The sequence below is a fragment of the Scyliorhinus canicula genome, chromosome 10, assembly GCF_902713615.1.
Source record: "Scyliorhinus canicula chromosome 10, sScyCan1.1, whole genome shotgun sequence".
In the NCBI taxonomy this organism is placed as follows: domain Eukaryota; kingdom Metazoa; phylum Chordata; class Chondrichthyes; order Carcharhiniformes; family Scyliorhinidae; genus Scyliorhinus; species Scyliorhinus canicula.
This window is the reverse complement of record NC_052155.1, coordinates 56,964,262-56,982,418: the sequence shown is the minus strand read 5'-3', so window position 1 is coordinate 56,982,418 and position 18,157 is coordinate 56,964,262. Positions and strand designations below refer to the sequence as shown.

General features: G+C 44.8%; 1 protein-coding gene across 1 annotated transcript in view; it reads left to right on the top strand.

Moving 5' to 3' along the window:
• The window catches only part of ndufaf6 (NADH:ubiquinone oxidoreductase complex assembly factor 6), a 36,327-nt gene that overhangs the window by 5,464 nt on the left and 12,706 nt on the right, over window positions 1-18,157 (top strand). Inside the window, exons 2-5 of the mRNA XM_038808988.1 lie at window positions 3,697-3,796; window positions 9,703-9,825; window positions 12,871-12,927; window positions 14,253-14,355. Coding sequence (XP_038664916.1) covers window positions 3,697-3,796; window positions 9,703-9,825; window positions 12,871-12,927; window positions 14,253-14,355 — 383 coding nt within the window. The remainder of the gene's footprint in view (window positions 1-3,696; window positions 3,797-9,702; window positions 9,826-12,870; window positions 12,928-14,252; window positions 14,356-18,157) is intronic.

The following is an 18,157-nucleotide window of genomic DNA, read 5'->3' as shown; positions in this document are numbered from 1 at the left end:
CACTATCTCTGCCTCCCCCTCAATCGCCGGCATCATGATGACATTCAACAATCTCCGCGCATTCGTGTTCAGCTGCCTTCCCTTCACGAAACCTGTCTGGTCCTCGTGCACAACCCCTGGTACACAGTCCTCTATCCTGGTGTCCAGGATTTTTGCCAGGACCTTAGCATCCACGTTGAGGAGAGATATGGGCCTGTATGAACCACACTGCTGGCGGTCCTTGTCCCTCTTTAAAATTAACGAGATCAGCGCCCGCGACATCGTCGGGGGCAAAGTCCCCCCTTCCCACACTTCATTGAGTGTCCGCACCAGCAAGGGGCCCAGTAGGTCCACAAACTTTTTATAAAATTCCACTGGGAACCCATCCGGCCCCGGTGCCTTCCCTGACTGCACCTGCCCGATCCCCTTAACTAGCTCCTCCAGCTCAGTCGGCGCACCCAACCCCTCCACCTTCTCCTCCTGCACCTTCGGGAAAGAAAGCCCGTCGAGGAACCTCTCCATTCCCCTCCTCTCGCCCGTTGGCTCCGACCGGTACAGTTCCCCGTAAAAGTCCTTGAAGACCTCATTCACCTCTACCCCCTTCCGCACCACATTCCCACTCTTGTCTCTCACTCCAGCAATTTCCTTAGCCGCTTCCCGCTTGCGGAGCTGATGAGCCAGCATCCTACTCGCCTTTTCACCATGTTCGTACACTGCCCCTTGTGCCTTCCTCCACTGTGCCTCCGCCTTTCTAGTGGTCAGCAAATCAAATTTAGCCTGCAGGCTGCACCTCTCCCCCAACAGTCCCTCCTCTGGTGCCTCTGCGTACCTCCTGTCTACCTCCAGCATCTTTCCCACCAGTCTATCCCTCTCGCTCCTCTCCCTGTGTGCCCGGATGGATATCAGCTCCCCACGAATCACTGCCTTCAGGGCTTCCCAGACCATCCCCACATGAACCTCCCCCGTATCATTCACCTCGAGGTACCCCTCAATACTTGCCCGGACTCTCCTACACACCTCCTCCTCCGCCAACAACCCCACATCCAACCGCCACAACGGACGTTGGTCCCGCACCTCCCCCATCTCCAACTCTATCCAATGCGGAGCGTGGTCGGAGATTGCAATGGCCGAATACTCGGCCTCCTCTACTCTCGGAATCAGTCCTCTACTCACCACGAAGAAATCTATCCGAGAGTAGACCCTATGTACGTGGGAGAAGAAAGAGTACTCGCGTGCCCTCGGCCTCACAAACCTCCATGGATCCACCCCACCCATCTGATCCATAAACCCTCTCAGTACCTTGGCCGCCGCCGGCCTCCTACCCAGAGATGGCTGTTGTTGAGGATGTGGGAGCAAGACAGTCTTGGTGAAGTTGTGACTGTGGGGTTATACAGAACACCAAGGTTGTAGCTGGCCTGATTCATCCTCAAACTGGCCAGAGAGAAGGATGAAGTCTGGGCTAAGGAACAGAGTTTGTAGCAGGAACCCAAAACAATCTATTTGGACTTCTCATTATTCAATTGAAATAAATTTCTGCTCATCCAACACTGAATGTCAAACATATACATTGACAATTAAATAGGGTAAAGTAGAAGCTGGGGTCATAAGCTTATATGTGGAATATGTTTTAAGATGTTGCTGAGGAGTAGTGTGCACATTTCTGTGTTGAGATGGCTAGAGTTCTGGTCCAGGTCTACAGTTGGCCATGATCAATATTCTGAGGGTAATGTGTTGTGACAGATCCTCTGATTCTTGCTTTCATTCTCTGGGAGCATTGTGTTCCTATTTGTACCTCTTCAAATCGGTGTAGCTGATATTGAACTATGTGTAGGAAGTCATAGCAGCCGGCTCACTCTATTCCTGCAATACAGCGTGTTGGAATCGTGCCTTTTTTTCATCACTAGTTTTCTTTCAAGTCTGTTTCACTGATGCAACCTGGAAAAGCTTGCTCCTTTATAAATAAAAATGCTATAAGTACTCAGCCAGTCAGACAGCATCTGTGGAGACAAAGACATAGTTCAAGGTCTCAGGAAAATGTCCTTTTACCAGAGAAATGGGAGAGGATGGAAAAAGATCAGAAAGAAAGATTTGTGATCGGACATAAGATAGGAAATATTAAATGATGAAAGGATGTTGGGCGGAGCTAAAGGCAGTGGACTAATGGGACAAGTAAAGAAACCAAAGATGTGTCTAGAGGAGGTGTGAATGGTAGAATAGTGAATAGCATCTGAAAGCAAAAGCAAGGGGGAAAATAAGACTGAAACATGCAAAGAATAGCAACCAAAATAAGAGGAAAAGATTACAGTTCAAAGTGGTTGACTTCACAGAATCGTAGAATTTACAATGCAGAAGGAGGCCATGCGATCCATCGAGTCTACCGGCTCTTGGAAAGCGCACTCTACTTAAGCCCACACCGCCACCCTATCCCCGTAACCCAGTGACTCCACCTAACCTAAGGGCAATTTAACATGGCCAATCCATCTAATCTGCACATCTTTGGACTGTGGGAGGAAACCGGAAGAAACCCAGGCACACATGGGGAGGATGTGCAGACTCCGCACAGACAGTGGCCCAAGCTGGGAATCGAACCTGGGACCCTGGAGCTGTGAAGCACCTGTGTTAACCACTGTGCTACCGTGACCTCCATGCTGAGTCGGGAAGGCTGGAAGTTTACTTCTTGTAGGGGTGATAGACACCCTTATTCCAATAGCTGATTTCTGTCACTATGATAAACCTTTTTTTGCTTCCTGTCATGGTTCAGGATTCTGTGCCTTTTTTACCCATGATTTGCAAAATTAATCTTAAAATACATCTTGCCTCAAAATACTTGCCTGCTCCAATCAGTCACACATGAAACCCTCAACCACTGGCAGTCGAGAGGAGTCGTAAATGCAGGATAGACTGTTATGAAGAGCCGCACAAACAATAGTCCATTCATTAAGAATGTCTCATTATTCAGAAGTCATCTAGGCCTTGGTGTTGAAAAATTTCTTTGATAGCTCCCAGTCTTTTTTTAGATCAGTGAACCTGAAAACCAATAAAGCAGCAGAAAATGGGAATTAAGCCAAAAGGCATTTAAGACAGTAAGTAGAAGGGCTCAGAGGGATAAATAATCCCAGCATTCTTGCTATTACTTTGCTCATTACTGCCATTGTCATGGGTGAATACATTTGCTTAAATGTTAAAATCTGATCTCATTTTGGCGCTGACCTGATTTGCCTTTGAAGAGATTGATGAGAAATCTTCAGAAATTTCCTGAAACGGCCATAAGTTTTCTTTCTTCACTTTCCCAGGATTTGATAGGGGGAAGATTGGGAATGGGCAATTGAGTCTATCTTTGAAATGGGTTAAGCAGGTATAATCCTGATGACATTTTCTCAACCTATAGCATGATATGTACTTCTTCTAAATCCAGAGCAGGATTTCAATTCCAGTGTATTTGTCAGAAATTCGTAGCCTATGTTTTCTTAAATTGAATTCACATCCTACCATAATACGGTATGAACTGATTCTTACTCTGTAATATTAGAGAAATAACCTGATGGATGAAAAAGGTTTGCAATTTTTATATATTTTCTCTTGTCAACAAACTTGATTTGATAGAATTGACTACATGGGCAAATTTAAGATCTTTGGGTATCCTGCCGTGCTTGTTGTGCTGTTGTCAATATTTATATTCTGACCTAAATAAGTTAATTCTACTCTTCTTCCAAATAGAAATCGAGATTATGAAGGTTTCCTGTCCTCTCTGCTGCTTCCTCCAGAATTCCACAGCTCAGTGTTTGCGTTAAGAGCTTTCAATGTGGAGTTGGCTCAAGTAAGTATTTTCATAGAGTGTGTTTTTAAATGATTAATTCTCAGTTCTTGGTAGTGTTATTATGTGAATAGGAAAGTTCTCTCATCAGACTTGTAAACTTAATTTAACAGCAGTCGGAGTCTCCAGGCAAAAGAAGTGCAAGTTTAAAAAAAAATTAATTAACATGCATAAGGTTAAAAACATTATAACAATTACTACACTTCATATAGATTTCATTGGCTGCACTGCTCTTTGGGTTGTCTGTGATCATGTAAGACACTTTGTAAAAGGATTTTTTTTCTTTCCTTTAAAAAATAATAGCAGGGAACGTGTTGTAGAAAGTGTTTCAAAAAAACCCATGAATATATCACTGGCAGATCTCCTGTCACATTGCTGATGGTGAAAGAGAATAATTTGCAACACTTAAGGGTTCAGCTTTAAGAAGTCACCGTGGGCATACTCGCCAGAAGAGAAAAGCTTGCAGAAGAGGTTGCACGTGTGGTTGGTTCTGAAGGGTTGCAATGTAGGTTGGGTCCTGAGGTCCTATGTGTCAGGCCAATCACAATACCGTCAAGAGAAATTAATTGAATGGGTGGTGTTTCAGTAGCTGCATCCAGAGGAAATTAACCTTCTGTAAACTTGAGATCATCCAAAACTCTGCAGCCTGGCATCCTTCATAGCATGTCCCATTCGCTCATTAACCCTAAGCTCACTGACCTACATCAGGCTTCTGGTTAAACAATGCCTTCATTGTCATTGCTGTTTTAAAATCCCTCCATGGTGTCACCCCTCTCTCTGTAATCTCCTCCAGCCCCACAACCCTCCAACCCATTTGCCCTCCTCTAATTCTGACCACTTTGCAGATCCCCTATTTTAATCGCTTCTCCATTGTTGGCCTTTCCTTCTGCTGCCAAGGCCCAAAGCTCTGGAATACCTTCCCTATATCTCTCCATCGCTACATCTCTTTCCTCCTTTTTAGATGCTCCTTAAAATATAGCTCTTAGACCAAACTTTCAGCCCTCGATGGAGCTGTCGGCATCACAATGATGTGTTCTATTGAAAATGGTGTTCTGGAGGATGATCCAGGCACCGTGTACAGATTTGTGGTATTCACTTTGAACTGTAAAATATCCTTGAGAAAATAGTGGAAGTGGAGAAGAGACTCCTGTAATTTGATAGAGCTATTTCCCTGGTGAGCACTCTCCTTTGGTCCTTGGAAATCCTGCTGCATGGTATGCCACCTATCCTGACCAATTCTTGAGAGTGAGGTCTGGATAAGAAGTGTTCATGCGTCCGATCTCTTTTGAGGAGTGGGAGGGTGAGTTTCTGACTGATTTTGAGAGTTGACTGCCATGCTTTCGCAATATCGATCTGAAGGCTGGGTGTTTCGTGTTTGACGGAGCACATTGTATACAGTCTTCGAAACCTGGAGTTGGTTGGAGCCCCCAACCACTGGTCTTGTGTTGTCCCGTCTTCTATGCTTGTCGTGAGGGATTGGAGGTTGCCGGACGTGTCAAGTCACTCCCTCTGACCAGGGTCTATTCACCTTGCTGCCTGGGTATTGGGAAGACTGCATGGTAGAGGTGCTTCGTTCAGGTGAACTTTGGAGGGATCCTGAGTGTTGATTGACGATCCCGAATCTTGAATCTGGCAGAGTTATGATTGCTGTCTGCAAAATGCTCCCCACTGATACTTCAACTACTTGCCTGACCTCTCTTGTAGACATTCTACATGTTGGCTTCAAAATTCTTCTGGATGCATTTTAAGAATTCCGCTTCCTCTAAACCTTTCACACTGTGGCTGCCCCAAGTAATGTCGGGAAAGTTACAATACCCCACTACCCTATTACTTTTACATTTCTCTTAAATTTTCCTACATATCTGCTCTTAAATTTCTCTCAGATTGTTAGGGGTCCTATAGGACACTCTCAGCAATGTGATTGCTCCTTTTTGGTTTTTATGTTCTACCCATAGTGCTTCAGTTGAAGAGCCTTCCAAGATGTTACCCCTCCTTACTGCTGCAATTGATTCCCTGATCAAAATTGCGACACCCTCTTCTCTTTTATCTCCTTACTTATCTCGCCTGAAGGTCCTGTATCCTGGAATATTGAGCATCCAATCCTGCCCTCTTTCAACTATTTCCCAGTGAGAGAAATGACATCATACCCCCATGTTTTATCTGCGCCCTCAATTCACCTTCCTTGTTCATCAGACTCTGGGAATTAAAATAAATACCATCCGATCTTGCCAAACTCCCTTGTGACTTAACTGGTCTCAACATTCTATGCCTTCCTGCCTCACAATGTCTCTTCTAATTTTGGCTGTGCATCTATCCCTGTAAATCCTTATCTCAGGATCCTAACCACCTGCCAAGTTAGTTTAAATCCTACCTGCAAGGACAGTGGTTCCATTTTGGTTCAGATGCAAACCGTTCACCTTGTACAAGCCCCATCATCCCCAAAAGAGGTCTCAATGTCCCAGAAATCTAACTTCCTCCCTCCTGCACAATTTCTCCAGCCATGCATTCATCTGGACGAACCTCCTCTTTCTATACTCACTAGCATGTGGTACCGGAATTAATCCAGAGATTACTACCTTCTGGGACCTGTTTGTCAATCTACTTCCTAGCTCCCCAAATTCTGCCTATAGCGTTGGTACCAATGTGTACCACAATATATGTCTGTTTGCCCTCTCCCTTCAGTTTGCCCTGCACCCTTTCAGTGACATCCCTGACTCTGGCACCAGGGAGGCAACATACCATCCTGGAGTTACTTTTGCAGCCACAGAAATGCCTGTCTGTTCCATTTACAATTGAATCCCTATCACTATAGCCCTGACATTCCTCCACCTACCCTCTTGTGCAGCAGCCCCACCCCTGGTGCTGCACTGCTTTCCCTTACACAGTCATCTCCCCCAACAGTATCTGTTAGAAAGGGGGATGGCCGCAGGGGACTCCTGCACTACCTGCCTTCCTCTACTCTGCCTGGTGGTCAACTATGCCTTTTCTGCCTCTTCATTCCTTACCTGTGGTGTGACCATCTCACTGAAAATGCCATAGACAGGGCAGCATGGTAGCACAGTGGATAGCACAACTGCTTCACAGCTCCAGGGTCCCAGGTTCAATTCCTGGCTTGGGTCACTGTCCGTGCGGAGTCTGCACATCCTCCCCGTGTGTGCGTGGGTTTCCTCCGGGGGTTCCGGTTTCCTCCCACAGTCCAAAGATGTGCAGGTTAGGGGGATTGGCCATGATAAATTGCCCCTTAGTGTCCAAAATTGTCCTTGGAGTTGGGTGAGGTTGCTGGGTTATGGGGATAGGGTGGAGGTATGGGCTTGGATAGGGTTCTCTTTCCAAGAGCTGGTGCAGACTCGACGGGCCGAATGGCCTCCTTCTGCACTGTAAATTCTATGATAGACTACTTGCTCCGCATCACTGATGCTCCAGTGAATCCACCCTCAGCTCCAGCTCCGAAATGTGGTTATCCAGTAGCCGCAATTGGACACACTTGCTACACACGTGACCACCTGGGACAACTGAAGCTTCCACGAGTTCCCACATAGCACAGGAGCATATCACGGGTACAAGCGCTCCTGCCATGACTAATCTTAAGCCCCTTAATTACTCCCTTTTTAACAAATTATGCTATAGAAGAATACTGTTTACTTGCCTCCCTGTGCTAACTTTACTTCCCTTACCCTACTTTGTTTACTTATGTTACTTCATTATAATTGACTCTGATTTGGATTTATTCGTGCTGTTTCTCAATTAAACCCTTTCTCCCAAATAAACTCATAACTGCTTCACTGTAATTCTGACTGCAAAATCAATGAGAACAGGAATCCGACCTTGATATTTATGAACCTCAATTGCACTCCGCTCCTGCCCAAACTGAGACTGAGCTCCGCACTCAGTCATTTTAGCTTCACCTTTTCTCCCAGTTTCACCTAACTCTGTTTTTCACCCAATTCCAAAAGCACTCCTTTTTAGCCAAGAAATACTCACAGTGCTGGGTGTCTTGACGATTCTTCTTCTGGTTGGTGGTGGGGTCTCGGTTGATGATGACATGAATTTTCTAGTGTCAGTGGGGCTGGTGAAATGCTCTGGTGCGATTAGTGAGGAATGAAGTTGGTTAGGTGATAGGTCTTGGATAGTACTGGGTATCCTGGGGATACTAGCTCCTATGTGCACGTGAGTGCGGGTCTATTTCAGGTCCTGTACTGTGGCTGGTATCCAGTCCCCACCCCCCTCTATATTTGGGGCACTCTTTCTAGTTGGGATGTTATAAGAGGTTGAGTGAGGTTTGAATGAGCCTTTCTCTTCTTTGTCTTCTGGTGAGAGGTATGTGCCAGAGAATCATGAGCTAATGGCTGTGCCTTTATCCTTTTTATCCTGACACTCTACTCCAGGTAGTTTTCATTTTTTAAATCTTGTCTCTGATCATTTGTTGGGAGGTGCTGACTGCACTGACTATAATCTGAACCTATTGATTGGATATTTGCTGCTCCTCTGTATAAATATGTGGAATGATCATTCTGTAATGTGTCTGAGGTCGGGCTTTTGTTGCGTCTTGTGATGTATATAAAATATCCTTCCAGAACTGGTGTTATCGCAAATTTCTTTGTAATATTTTATTTCTGTTATTGTGGGATTAAAGAATCTGTGATTGGCTCCTGCAAGGGTACGGACTGGTCTGATATCCAAAAGAATGGTACAGCATGTTATTGGTATCTCTGGTGTTGCTGGAGTTGAGGGAGATATGTCCTGGTGCACACCCGAATATGGCGCGAAGTTCTTATCCTGATTTTTGTGGTCGTTGCGAGTATTCGCCCCGTGGGAAGGTGTGCACCATTTGATCATGGACCTTGGATTCATATCGCATTAGATTTACCCCCCACCATCTGGCCCTGGCTTGCTAAATCCTACCGACTGTCCTGGCCTGAGACGATTCACACCTCTTTAACCTGTGATTATCCCTCTCTCCAGTTGCTCTGTCTGGACCTGTAAAGACTTAATTACCTGCAAAGACTTGCATCAAAGTATCATCTTGCATCATTGACTTTGTTTATACAGTAGTCCCCCTTTATAACGCGGGTGTTGGGGTCCAAGACAGCCACCCGCGTTGCATCCGAGCCGCGGATATCCACGATGGGGGTTTTAAATTTATTTAAAAATCTATGCATGCGCTTCCCATTGTGAGTCTACGGGGGGGGGGGGGGGGGGGGGGGGGGGGCGGGGGGAGAGGTCAGACCCCCGTAGACTCACAATGGGAAGAGCATGCATAGATTTTTAAATAAATTTAAAACCCCCATCGTGGATCTAATTAAAACAAGCACTGCTGCATTTTTAACAACTTAAAAGTTGGATTGGAGGGAGAGAGCAGCCGGCAGTGTCAATTTCAGCGGCCGGCTGATTGTTTCAGTGAGAGAGCAACTTCCCTCTCCGGATCAAAGTGAGCCGGCCGCTGAAATTGACACTGCCGGCTGATTGGAGGGAGAGCGCAGCCGGCAGTGTCAATTTCAGCGGCCGGCTCACTTTGATCCGGAGAGGGAAGCTGACAGTTGGGGTCCATAAGCCCCCCCGCCGTATATCGCGGACCGCGGTATTGCGGAGCGCGGTATAACGGGGGACTACTGAATATATATATATATTTCTGGAACCCACCTCTTCATTCACCTGAGGAGGGAGCTGTGCTCCAAAAGCTAGTGATTGGAAACAAACCTGTTGGAGTTTAACCTGGTGTTGTAAGCAAAACTTCTTACTGTGCTGATTAAAAGAAAGCTGCCCATGAAAATCTAGTGATCTCCATTGCATTAAGTTAATTCTGGTGCCAGCTTTATTTATTTACTTAAACCAAAGAATTGCACCCTGCTGAAAACAATAAATCCTTAATCCTAATTTCTTACTTTGTTTCTTGGTTTCCTTTTTATAAGGTACAAGATTTAGTAACCCAGAAAACAATAGGTCTGATGAGGATGCAGTACTGGAAGCAAATGATTGAAGATATTTACAATGATAACCCTCCTCCCCAACCCATTGCCATAGAACTGTGGAAGGTAAATCAGCTTGTATGCTTTTCATGCATCCTTATCTTTCAAAATATTTAGAATGTGGTTATAAAGGGTTCCTGTAAGATTTTCTTGTTAAAATTCTGTGATAGAGACCTTTGAAACGGTAGTTCTGAAAATAAACTAATTAAAATCTTCATTACTGCTACAATTAAGTGCTCATTATCAATGTGCATCAATTAACATTCGGTTTGAATTTTACTAATTTTCTCTTTGACTGTAACTATTGAAGTATGAACATGAATAGTGCAGGAATACTAGCAGAATATTGCACCACAAAAAGTATTGCAGCAGAGTCTGATTCTCCTCTTGGATATTCCAGCAGGAATTACTGAGTAGGGGTCCAGAGTGGAAACCTAAGATCATTTTTAAATCTCCATTTTCCCTACATTGGACACTTAAGTCTGGTTGTATTCTGTCACCCAAGCGAAGATCAGCTAACAACACAGCTTATCCTTCTGAGTTCATATGACTTGGCTAGTCACTGGATAAACTTGAACTTGCTGAACTAATGTGAATTCCCTAATTTTACTTGTTATAAATAGGTTTTATTATACTGTTTGTTTATGGACTAAAAAAGTTGGTAAGTCATGTCACCTGTTCTGAAGTCAATCTAATAGCAGGCACGGGTGACCTGGCTATTAACTCCCAGAATGTTTAGCTGGGAAGAAGGTGTACGGTTGGAGAAATTGCAGCAGCTACAGTGGTTAGACTGCTGGTCTCCAAAGTCCCGGAAAGGTGTTCAGAATGACAGGTTGTAAGCAATTATGCTTTAAGTCCCTTTAATTCCAAGATAAAATACAATCGGGGCTTAAAGAATAGCTAATCAGCATTTCTACCTGATGCAAGCCCCATGTGATTTGTTTCCATTGAGATGGGATATGAAAGAGGAAGGGTTTCTAAGACATCCCTGAAGTTTACAGACAAGTTAGCCTGCCAGGATCCGGGAGAGAGAGCAACTGTAGGTCAAATGTCTCTGTGGTTCAACATGCAGGAATGCGGGAGGGTGCTCAGACCCAGACGGAAAAGACCAAATTTGTGTTGATTTGAAACGTGGCTGACAGTTTTGCCGAGCCTGTGCTAGAAGAAGAGTCCCCACTGAAAGGTCCTCACCGCAACAAACAGTTCTGGGGTGTAAAGCACGATTGCTGAGTATTTTCTCTTTTTATTGTAACAGATATATAAATTGTTACACTGCATGCAATTTTAATCCATCTGAAAGTTTAGCTGTTTTACTTCATCCCCCAATTGTTGCTCAGCATAAATCTTTTTTCAAATAAAAATAGAGTATCAATTATTTTCTTTTCCAATTAAGGGGCAATTTAGCATGACCAATCCACCTAACCTGCACATGTTGGGTTGTGGGGTGAAACCCATACAGACACTGGGAGAATGTGCAAACTCCACACGGACATTTGCTCAGCATAAATCTAACATCTGTAACCAGAAACATGTTTTGTCTGACCCATAAATAAAATTTAACTTTTTTGTGGATAAGCCACGACTTTACATTGAGCATATAGTTAGGATCAAGAATGGATCTTGCAGCCCATCGAGCTGCTCTGCCATTCAATATGATCACGGGTGGCTGACCTTAGGCTTCAGTTCCACTTTTCCACCCACTTTCCATATCGCTTGATACCCAGAAAGACCAAACTCTGTCTATCTCAGTTTTAAATATATTCAACAATAGAGCATCTACGATCATTGGAAGTATGAAGGCAGGCAGGTGTGGGCAAGTCAAAGCCACTTATAAAGCGTTTAAATGGTAAGCCTGCAGTGATGAAATACAATGGCCGGAAAGGAATTTTTTAGCCCAGGGGTGGGCAAAATTTTCCGTGCAAGGGCCACATTCAGAAATTCACAATTCACAAAGGGCCGCATAGTATATTAAGTAAAATAATTACTTCACCCGGTTATGATTCTGGGCGCCTCATTTAGAACATAGAACAGTACAGCACAGAACAGGCCCTTCGGCCCTCGACGTTGTGCCGAGCAATGATCACCCTACTCAAGTCAACGTATCCACCCTATACCAGTAAGTAACCCAACAGCGCCCCCCCCCCCCCCCCCCCCCATTAACCTTAAAAAAAATATTTTTAAAAAAAAAATATTTTTTTTTTTTAATGACTTGGTGGGCCGCAGAAATACCTTTGGCGGGCCGCATGCGGCCCACGGGCCGTAGTTTGCCCACCCCTGCTCTAGCCGTTGGCATTCGCTTTCCCCCTGGCAGTGCAGCCTTGCCAGCGGGTTTCGCAGCGGCGTGGGCTGGTTCAATGGGAAATTTCATTGACAGCGGCGGGACGATCCTGCCGCCAGTGAACGGCGCGCCACCGGGAAACACTCTGCTGGGGAATGGGAGAATACCGCCCAATATTTAATTAATAACTAACGGTTGGGATATTTCAATTAAAAGTCATGAGCAAATTTGCTTGTGATGCGAAATGACTTTATTATCCCTAGCTGGAAGAAGCTTTTCGCAAATTTGGTTCACAGCTATCAGTGGGTAAATTGTGTCATGAAACAAATTAAACTAGGAATAGCTGACACTGTCAAAGACAGGACTGGAAGTCCAGTGGCGCACTTATTATTCCAACCAAAATGTTTCACTTCACGTCCCATTGATTTAAATTTCATTTGCCATGTGTCAGTCCAGTCCACCAGCTGTTATGTCCTCTCAAAGTACATCACTGTCCTTACTGTTTACACTTCCAAGCTTTGTGTCACCTGAAAATTTTAAAATCGTGGCTTGCCCACGTCTAGGTCATTTCGGGTAGGTACCTCCAGCTGGGGGCTGGGTTAGCTCAGTTGGTTATATAGCTGCAAAGATAACAATTATCTTTTTTAAATTAGAGTTAACGTTTCAAGTCCGTGAGTCATATGGGCTTGAAATGTTAAATCTGTTTTTCCTCCTTAAAAATGCTGCTGGAGTTTTTTTGCAGCGTTGTCTGGTTTTTGTTTCAATTCCAGCATCTGTGGTATTTTGCTTTTGTCTTTTTTTGATTTTTATGAAATTCTATTGTTATTTAATAGGCAGTAAAAAAGCACAAGCTGACTAAGCGATGGTTTCTGAGAATCATTGATGAACGGGTAAGCCTACTTTGTTATTTAAGTACTTTGAAGCCAAGTTAACCCAGCCTTCTGACACGAGATAGTTACAGACCATAACAGTGGCCCACTCCATCTTTGATTGTTACCTGTTCTGAAATGCCACTACATAGAGTACCTTTCTACTCGCAGTTAAGCTCAGCTCATGAGGAAGAGAAATAAAGATGTACATTTCTTATTAGCCATTTTAGCCAGTTATGGAGATATCAAGGTATCTTCAGCATTAAGTTTGCACCCAGGCTGAAGGTTGATGACTACCGTTAAGGTACATTTAGAAATGAGGAAGAATATGCTCATCACCCATCTGTTTTTTCCACGTAAAATGGAATTGACAAACGGATCTTATTTTTGCAGTTAGCTTCTTGGAGAATTTTGGTAATTATATTGAGAGGAAATTTTTGTTGCATCATATTAAAAGGCAGAAATAATTCTTCAGCCACGGTGGCAAAGTATAGATTTTCTTTTTTTAATGTGAAAACGATGAGAGCACCTGCTTGCCCCAGAGTCACACTGCCCTTTCTTGTCAGCTATTGTTGAAGTTTACTTTTATTTTTAAAAAAAAGTTTATCTTGTAAAATATTGAAATTCAAGAATAAAATCAGGTTTAGCTACAGATCATTTGAAGTTGCAGTTAACTATGTTTTGAACATAAATTGTTAGTCCTGCTTTTAGACATAAAGGTAAAGTCGCCATAGTCCCAGATATCCATAGGCTATTTTTCCCCTTTGATGGGAGAGCTAACGAGTGATGATTTAACCGGAGGATCACCATACCTCAGGCGAGTGGCAAGGTTGAGAATCCAGGGCCTTCATGGATAACCTCGGTTGGTGAGGGAATTGAACCTGCGCTGTTGGCCTCACTTTGCATCACGAACCGGCTGTCTAGCCAACAGAGCTAAATATGAGGATTCCAGAATTTGGGACGTCACATTAAGGTATATTCTGCTGAAGCTGTACTTGGACATTCTATTGATGCACGGTAAGGGAGCTTTGCTTTGCATCAAGAGAATTTAGGCTGTTAACGGAGATGTGTTCCATTTCCTTCTGCTAAAATTCCTCATTCTGATTAACATAAAGCTTTAGTACAAACAAATATGAATAGTTTAGTGAAGCAACTTCTTTGTCAATGCTAATGGCTGAAGCCCTAAACTCATGAAGCCCCTGTAGAAATTATTGCACCACTATCCATATTCTACATTGTGCAATGGAATAATATGTTTAATCTTAGTATTTTGCAGCAGTGTACCTTTTTTAAAGAAAAAGCCAGAATCATCCAACTTAAGACAATTCCAATATAATGAATTTCAGGAAAAGAATTTGAATGAGAATGCGTATCGAAATATCAAGGAGCTAGAATCTTATGCAGAGAATGCTCAGTCATCACTCATCTACCTCGTATTAGAAGTATTAGGTAAGAATTTTTAAAATAAACCTTTTTATATAAAAATGAAGTGTAAACTCTTGTGCCAGTTGGGAAGTCTAGAGTTTGTAGTTTGACTGTTCAAATGTTTTCAAATCAAAATAAATGTTTTCTGCAGCCTGATGGTATCGGTATAGCTAACTGCTTCATCTATATAAAACTGCATCAGAGCACAGTTTTGGGCTTTACAGGCTGGAACTTTCTGGCTGTTCACGCCGGCGGGATCTTCTGGTCCCAGTGATGGTGCACCCCCATCATGGACTTCCTGGTGGCAAGGGGGTACTCGGTGGGAAAGTCCGTTAACAGCGAGACCAGAAGATCCTGCTGCTGGCCAATGGTGGGCTGCCTCTGCTGCCGCGAAACATGCAGCGTGTTGCGTGGAAAATCCCACCCACTTGTATGAAGAATATTATTTTAGTCGAGCAGGTTTAGCACCTGGTCACAGATGATGTATGGTTTGAGGAAATTCAGTAAAGTGAGCAGTGAGGCTGTATTTTTGTTAGAATATGGGAAATTATGGGATATTTCAATAGAGACTCTTAAAATTCTGTACGGTTGAAACAGTGGTCAGAAATGGACTATTTCAGGGCGGCATGTGGCGCAATGGATAGCACTGGGACTGTGGCGCTGAGAACCAGGGTTCGAATCCCGGCCCTGGGTCACTGTCCATGTGGAGTTTGCACATTCTCCCCATGTCTGCGTGGGTTTCACCCCCACAACCCAAAGATGTGCAGATTAGGTGGATTGGCCACGCTAAATTTCCCCTTAATTAGAAAAAAAAATTGGGTACTCTAAATTTAAAAGTAAAAAGAAATGGACTATTTTCACTGGTTGAGGGAGGGATCTAAAATACACGTACATAGATTTATCATTGAATATGAGATTTTGGACACGGAAGGTAAAATTTCCTTATGTTGTGGGGCTGCGGGTTGTACTGCCAAAGTTAACAATTTAAAGCAGAAATTATGTCAGCATTTTAAGGTTAGGCTAGATAGGTGATTGAAGGAAGGGGGAATAAAGGAGATTTTTGCGCAGGACAGTGGTGTGGAACTGGGTCTTCTGCTTCTGTGGAGGATAAACATCAATGTGGACTCATTTGGCCAAGCAACCTATGTTAACCTCTCATAACTCTTCATTTCTACAGCTGATGAAATATTTTTGGGCATATATCAGTTTTACTGATTGGTCAGATCTCATGATCAATAAAGACTTTTTTTCTGTCTGCTACTTCTGTGCTAACACTAAATGGGAATAATGAACATTTCCAAATGAGCGATCTTTTCATGTACTAAATGAGCTGCTCACAGAGAAATACTTTTCATTGTACCTCGGTACATGTGACAATAACACATCCAATCCAATCCAAATAATAGTCTATTGTAAGGTTAACTAAATGTCAAGAGTTACTTTCTCAGTGGGTATTAGAGAAGGAAAAAAATTGTAGAAAAATTGCAACAATTCTAAATCATCTTCCTTATAACTTGTAGTTCAGAACACTTGAATGAATACAATTTGCATTTATATGGCATATTTAATATAGAAACTATTCTCGAATGCTTCACAGAAATGTAATCAGACATAAATCAACGGTGATCCATAAAAGGAGACATTATGAGAGTATTAAAACCTCCAAGACATAGGTTTTAACAATGGTTTGAAGGAAAAAGGGAAATGGCAAGGAATAGCTTTGAGGAGGCAATTCCAGATCTTAGGCTGTGGACAGTTGATAGCACAGCCAAGAATCGTGGGACAAAGGCTCTTGGGCTTGGGTGCGGAGACAGACTTATAATTTTGGGGGCCTTACGCTCTCCCTCTTTGCGGGGCCCTCGTGTCATGCCCCACCTTCTGGTCTCGAGCCCCACCCCCAATGGCATCAATATCCTCCTGACCCCACCCTCAGCTCACACAATGCAAACCACAAAACTCCCCAAATCACAGCTTTACTGTTTTAGTGGACTGAATAATGCACAGGGACTTGCATTGTTCAGTTTTGCTTGTAGATCTGAATATTTTCCTGCCATATTTTTGGCATTATGTAAACTCTGCCCATGGCAATCTTTGATGTCCAAACCTAAATTTTGCAATGATTTCCAAAACAGTTGGCTCCAGCCACTCAGAATTATGGGATTGTGGCTGCACAAATCAGAAAAATAGCCTTACAACTTCACCATCGCTGGCCACATATTTTAAAATTAATAATAATTGGTTCACATGACTTGCATCTGGTGTTGAGTCAAGTGTTGAGTCAACTATTATAGAAAAGTATCTGGCGTCTTTTACTGAATTGGTGAAGAATGGCTGCTCTGCCATTATAGTGATGAAGTCATCGTAGGTTCTGTGCATTAAAAAGTTGGGCTTCCCTGACTTCCGGTAGCGGCAATGATCAGCTGAGCCGCACGTTCGGAGGCTCCCGGAAAAAACAGACTTTGGGGCTTTTTTAAAGACCCCCAACGGAGCTTGTGAGGCGAATCCCGACGTGGGAAGAGGCCAGGAGTAGCCCCAGAGGTCCCATGGTGGAGACCAGGAGCGGGGCAGGGAGAGAATCGAAGGAGAAAACACCCGGGAAAAATCGGGACCCGAAGGACAAAATGGCGGCCGGCGAAAGTTTTGAAGAGTTGAAGAAGTGGGTCGAGACGACTCTGCTGCGTTGCTTCCAGGAGATGAAAGTGGAGCTGCTGGAGTCCATCAAGGTAACCAACAGGGAACTGATGGAGACCCAGACGGCCCAGGGGGCTGCGATCGGGAGCTGCAGCAGCAGGCCGCCGAGAGGGAGGACGAGGTCGTGGCCGTGGTGGGGAAGGTGGAGGTGCACGAGGCGCTCCATAAAAAATGGCAGGAGCGGTTCGAGGAGTTGGACAACCGGTCGAGGAGGAAGAATTTACGGATCCTGGGCCTCACGGAGGGACTGGAGGGGTCGGACCTAGCGGCCTATGTGGTAACGATGCTGAACACGCTGATGGGGGCTGGGTCCTTCCAGGGGCCCCTGGAGTTGGAGGAGGCCCACAGAATTCTGGCTAGGAGGCCCAAGCTGAACGAGCCACCGCGGGCGGTGTTGGTGAGGTTCCACCGGTTCGCGGATCGTGAGTGTGTGCTCCGGTGGGCCAAGAAGGAGCGGAGCAGCAAATGGGAGAACACGGAGGTGTGGATCTTCCAGGACTGGAGTGCGGAGGTGGCGAGGCGGAGGGCCGGGTTTAACCGGACGAAGGCGGTGCTCCACAGTCGGAAGGTGAAATTTGGAATGCTGCAGCCGGCGCGTCTGTGGGTCACCTACAAGGATCGGCACCACTATTTTGAGTCCCCGGAGGAGGCGTGGGCCTTCGTGCAAGCCGAGAAACTGGACATAAACTGAGGGTCCCCCGGAGGGGGAATGCTGTAGAATACTGTATTTATTTATACTGTATGTGTATTTGCGGGGTTTAGGGTATGAGATGGGGTGGCCATAGGGTGGGTGGGGTGATGCCGTACGGGTGTTTTCTTTATGGGTTTTCTAGCAGGAGTTGGGTGGACGGGTTTGGACTGAGGGGTAAACGGGGTGTTTGGGGAGCTGGTGGGGGGGACTGACAATGGGAGTGACCCTGGAGGAGGCGGGGCCCGGCAGGGCGAAAGCGCGGGCTTTCTGCGGGGTCCCCGTGCTGGGAGAGGGAGGGGGCGGGGTCTTCTTCTCCCGCGCAGGAGCGGGGGAGGGTGGACTGGTTGATGGGCAATATGGAGGAGGGGCAGTCCCACGTTGGGAGGAGCCGAAAGTAGGGCGGGAGCCACCGGGGTCAGCAGAAGATAGCTGGCTCACGGGAGT